Below are 5,819 nucleotides of genomic sequence, written 5' to 3'. Positions count from 1 at the left end.
ATGTAAAATAAATGCAGGCAAATATTTTTTTTGTTTGATTAGAAGTAGTGAATGTAGAGTAAAATCTTAAATGATGACGGCCGGTGACGATATGTGGTCGCGGCTACAATAGTTTTCGCTCAAAATCGGAACAGCTTGATTTACACTCAGAATAAACTACTTCACATTACTTTGATTATATTTTACTTTGCATCATTTTGTATTTCAACAAAACACCCAAATTTATAAAATGTTTGTATTTGAAGTACTTTATACTCTAAAGTAATCCAACAAAATAATCCCTTCGAAATTCATAGAGATGTAGAAATAAAGATAAGATAGCTCCCCTGTGCTATTGTTCAAGGTCAAGTAGTAGTTAGATGAAAAAATAAGAGGAATCATGTCCATCAAGTTGGGCAAATATGAAGTTGAGGACAGATAAAAATAATGGCTTGAATCAGCCATAAAAATAAGGGCATCTATAATGTGCCTGTAAGCAACTACTTCAATGGCATGATGAACAAAATATCAGGTAATAAATGGTCGACATCGTCGGCGAAACAGAGTTGCAGAAGAGGTTAATGGTCGCCGGTCGCATTCGGGTGCTTGTCATGTGCAATGTCACTGGGAAGATCAAGCCCTCGGGGAATCCTTCCAGGAAAATTGGTGCGATCAGTTCCAAAACCAAGCAAGCTGATGCAAAGGTGTTACAGAATTTTATCAGAAAGTCATCTGAAACTTTAGCATGTTCAAATATTAAGTTTCTCACCTTTTATCAACTATGACCATCGAACGGAGCTCACAATTGCCAAAGCTGTGAAAGAATATATATAAAATAGTCAGTAATAGGGATGCCAATTTTATTACTTTGAGATTGAGATTGGAACATAAAGAAGAAAAGAAAACATGGAGTAAGCTTCACGAATTGCTCTCCATTCGTTCTTATCAAGCGTTTTATTAGGTGTCTATGTTTATATTCTACAAATCATTTTGCACAACTTGTTATATACAACAACAACATCAAATATTTATCCCACTATGTGGGGTTGGCTTCACCGTTATGTCTTGTTAAGAGTCAAATTCTCATTTAAATCTAATAAAAGTCATTTTTAATATTTTCTAGCCAAGTCTTTTTAGATCTACCTTCAACCTTTTTAACATAGTCCAAATCTAATACATCTATTCTCCTAATTGGATTATTGGAAGGCAGCCATTTTATATGACTAAACCATCTAAGGTGACTCTCTAATCTTATGTGCCACTGGAGCTACTCCAATCTTTTCACGTATATGCTCGTTTCATATCCTATCTATGAGAGTAAAGCCCCTCGTCCACTTGAGCATCCTCATCTCTGCAACACTAAACTTAATATTATGCTTCTCTTTTAATGGCCAACATTTTGCGCCATAAAGCATTGCAGGTCTCACCACAATCTTATAGAATTTTTCCTTAAGTTTGAGTGATACTTTTCTATCACACAACAGGCCCGATGCATTTCTCCACTTCGATCAACCAACTTGAATTTTACTAATAATATACTATAACAAAGCATTTTATTTTTGATTTTTTCTAGCACATTTTGATTCAACCACAAACTATTTTTACTATTATGAGCTTTTGTTTTTGATACTTCAAGCACATCCTTTGTAACATTCTTAATATTACTAACTATTTTTTTCCACATAACGTTAGTTGCCTCATGCACAGACATAATCTTAAGATATCAAATCTTACTCTCAAAAATATTTTAGTTAGTGTTCTTTAAATGCCCTCATCTAATCTTGTAACAACATTTCATTTTTTTTTTATATTTTGTTCCTTCTTCTTAAAGTCCAAAATTAATAAACGATGTTGGATACATAAACTTTAACTCGGAATAACTTTACAAACTTTGCAATTTAAACGGTCTATTTTCTTATAAAAAATAATCAATCTAAGTTTTACTATATTCATTCTTATAAGTAATGAGATACTCATTTGTTTTCTTAAATAAGGTATTAGTAATTATTACAAAATCATGAGCTACTCTTACCATCTTTAGTCGCTCCAAGTCTATAGCCACCATGAATGCTTTTAAAATCCTCTACCTCTCTACCAACATATTCATTTAAATCTCTTCTAATAAAACTCTTTCTTCAACGGATATCTTTTATATTAGTTCTTCTAAATCATTCTAAAATTTAAATTTTGAACACATACAAACCTACTTGAGGAGCATAAGCATTATAATATTAATAATCTTAGTATCAACAATAATCTTCAAAACTATAATTCCATCTTCAATTTTATATATTTTTATAACATTATCCTTCAAATTCTTATATATGATCACACTTACATCATTTCTAGTATGATTCTTATCAGAATAACAAAGTTTAAATGCTAAAATATCAAACTGCACAATTTGTTATGTGTTTAGTAAAATACACAAGTCTTCAAACAACATGAAGATAATAAATATTTGAATCAGTACTTTTAACTTTCCCCACTACCATCCAATACTTGACAACTAATGCAAAAGGACGCCACTACCTTCGCATGCAACATAAGATTGTCCTCATCATGGTTGCTGTACACTGCGATACCCTACTAAAAGGACAAAATGGTTTAATAACAACAAACAATTGACTGGTTTTGGTTTAGGATCCACACAGTCAATTAAATTGGAAGATAGGGGCAGGACAATAGATCACAAACCTGAAACAATAATTTATTCATGTCCTGAAATATTATATAAATTTAACAAGAATTTAAATTTATAAAGACTGAATCCCTAATTGATTATGTAACCCAGAATACCTTGAAGATTGTAATATGACAGTCCACTATCCTAGTTAAGTTCTTGCTAACTGGTGACTTGAACAAAAGATGTTACTAGCATTGACAGGCAGGACTGAGAATGTCCAATGATCATATTAATCTAGACCGAAGAATTTGAGACTGGCTTTATGAATCATATTCACTCCTTTTGAGGAAAGAATATTGTGCTAACTCTAGTTTATCCGTCTTTTTGCACACCTTCCTGTACTGCTCCATTATCCATCTTGTTCCTTCCTATTTCTTTGGTATTGGCAAATCTCTTTTCAATTATTCTCTATAATTAATTACTTTGCATTCCATACTTTCTAGTTTTGCAAATATCCGCCACCACATTCATATATTTTTCAATTTTAATCAAAATAGATAATTTTTTTCCTAAATAAGAGTTTGTGAGTTGCAAAGTTAACTTTTGTATGTGTGGTTTTGAGCATCGCAAAGGAACTTCTTGTTGCTTTTTAGGTGATCTTCCTGTAAAGGCATGAACTCTGCTTATCTTATTATTTTCCTTGATCTTTTCATCACGTCCATCTCTCTATTTCCTTTTCTAATATTTTTCAGTCATTCAAAATCATTGTTAGTCTTCATAGCCAAACAATTATAATATTTCACATCACTCAAAAGGAACCTTATTTGATATTAAAGCATTATCATGATGCATTTTCTCCACTGCTAACTAATTTTTTATTTTCTCAAGAACTATATAGCATACTTCATGATTCTATCCATTTTTCTCTATTCATTTTTTATTGTGATTTATACAACTCCATAATAAATCTCATTGCCGATTTGAATATTTCAGTCAATAGGAATTATATCTGTACGAGCAATTTAATTTAGCTCTTGTTCTTCCATCCCATGTTTTCATCAAGTTTTCTCCCTTTAATTGTTTATATGTTCAATGGTTCTTTACTAACATTGATTATCAACCATGTGCGAAAAGTTAATAGAATTGAATTCATACATTAATAACAAAGGACATCCTACACGCATAATATCCACAACATCTACCTCAACTTTTGACATTTAATCCACCAAAACAATAAATTTTTTTACCATTTTGGACAATGATAAAAGATCTTCTACAACTGCTGTGAAGATGATACATTTCTGTCTCTTTCCCCGCACTTTGCCTTTTGCCATATAGAGTTTACAGTGGAATAATGGCTTATTTAAAGCTCCTATTTAATCTAATCCACTAGCTTATTAACTCCTATCACAGAAATTTCAAAACACTTTTTATGATTTCATATATCCCATTCTTATTCATTTTAAGCATGACTAATCATGATGAGAAACACCAAACAAAGACCATAAAAATGAACCATATAACTACCTAATTTAACCCAGTATCTTCCGCTAAGATCCATTTGTGTGTTAAACAATGCAAATGACTGCGTTTATTCTTTCGTCATTTCCTTAAAACGTCATAAATGGCCAAGGAGAGCTTGCAAAGACGACTGAAATCTAGTTGCTTCATGCTGATGAAGTATAAGTCAGAGGAAGTATGCAAATAAAGCCACTTGCGAAACCTTTACATGCATTGCCACTAAGTATATAAATAACTAAACGCTCTTACAATTTGAAATAAAATAAAATCCAAGCTTACATTTCAACTATAAATGAGTTAACAGACAGTGATGAAACGGTATCCTTGAAACAATGAAAGAAATCTAAACGCATATGAATGCCAGTGAATAAAGTCTAGAATTTCTGGTTATAAACTTTATTGTCATGATCATGTGATTATTGTCTATTATAAGCTGATGAAATGGTTTGTTAGACCGGTCCATTGGACCGGTCCAGCCGGTCCATGCGGGACCGGCCCAGGCGCAAATGAGGCGGAACTTCTCCGCCTCCTGCATATGCCGATCAAGCCGCCAGGTTCACGGGAAACCATTTGGAAGGTTTTTTTAGGGAATTGAGAGGGAAAATTAAATGTAGGGACTGCTTAGGGATTTCCTTTTGATTTGTATGCAATATACATTAAATAGTTTGTTTTCCTATGGTTAGGGAATCTTGAATTTGGCTGATTTTGGGATCTCTTAGGTTTAGGTTTTGGGCTTTAGATTCGTCTAGAGATTGGAAGAGATCAATCCTCCTCTCGAATAGAGTATCACTTGTATCTTGTTGTTTTCTTCCGATCTATTTGATTCTTTCAATAAAATTACTGTTTTTTTTTTATTTTTATTTTCTTTTGGAGTTTGGAAACGTTTCTAGCTGATTTTTTGAAATTGATAGGATTTATTTGAAATCTACAAATATTTCCTATCACAGTAACAAGCAACGTGCATGTTACAAGGTTTTGTATTCCAACTTGGCATTTTAATGATGCTTATCATTAATCTAGCAGTTTTGACGGTTTGCTTCAAATAGATCTTTTTGTGCATGTTACTAATAAGTCAATTTTCTATTTGAAAACAGAAAGTCCACAATAGAGTATTAAGACAATAAACTTTGGTATAATTACAAGGAAATAAAAAATAAAGGATTCTTCCAACTTACTGTTTGCAGATTTCATCTTTGATTAGTGGATGGAAATCTTTACCAAATTTATTCAGTGTATGGTACAAAAATCCACTATGTGTAATGACTGCTATTTCTGTCTCTCTTCTTGTTAATAACCTTGAAAAAAAAAATGAGGCACACATCAGACATCCTGATGCTACTAATAGTTCAAGAAGAAAAATCTTTTAACAAAGTTTGTAATATCAGCCTTTAACTGCTCAAAAAACACAAGGATTAGCCGGCCTGTGCATTCGAAGGAGCCAAGTATTTCCTTTTTCAAGCTTTGCATATTTAAAAATAATCCAACTCTACAATGCTTTGGCATGTCAATGATATATAAATTCAAAAACTGAGATAGCTTTAGTTTTCTGTCAAAAGAATTTTTGTTAAATTTGGTCAAAATGTTAGGTAATGTAAACTCAGCCAACGTTATATCAAGCTTCAGGCATTTTTTAATTGCTTAAAATTATAGGACTTGATGGAAAAAAAAAGTAGTAGGAAAAGCTAATTAACAA

General features: G+C 32.1%; 1 protein-coding gene across 1 annotated transcript in view; it reads right to left on the bottom strand.

Annotated features, from left to right (window-relative positions):
* Window positions 1-219: 219 nt before the first annotated feature.
* Window positions 220-5,819, bottom strand: part of LOC110116251 (phosphoglycerate mutase-like protein 1) — a 6,530-nt gene continuing 930 nt past the window's right edge. Inside the window, exons 4-6 of the mRNA XM_020849763.2 lie at window positions 5,302-5,421; window positions 749-793; window positions 220-672 (exon numbers count right to left, since the gene is read on the bottom strand). Coding sequence (XP_020705422.2) covers window positions 558-672; window positions 749-793; window positions 5,302-5,421 — 280 coding nt within the window. The 3' untranslated portion in view covers window positions 220-557. The remainder of the gene's footprint in view (window positions 673-748; window positions 794-5,301; window positions 5,422-5,819) is intronic.

The sequence above is a fragment of the Dendrobium catenatum genome, unplaced genomic scaffold, assembly GCF_001605985.2.
Source record: "Dendrobium catenatum unplaced genomic scaffold, ASM160598v2 fragScaff_scaffold_282, whole genome shotgun sequence".
Classification (NCBI taxonomy): domain Eukaryota; kingdom Viridiplantae; phylum Streptophyta; class Magnoliopsida; order Asparagales; family Orchidaceae; genus Dendrobium; species Dendrobium catenatum.
The sequence above is the reverse complement of the archived record's forward strand: the minus strand, read 5'-3'. Positions and strand labels throughout refer to the sequence as shown.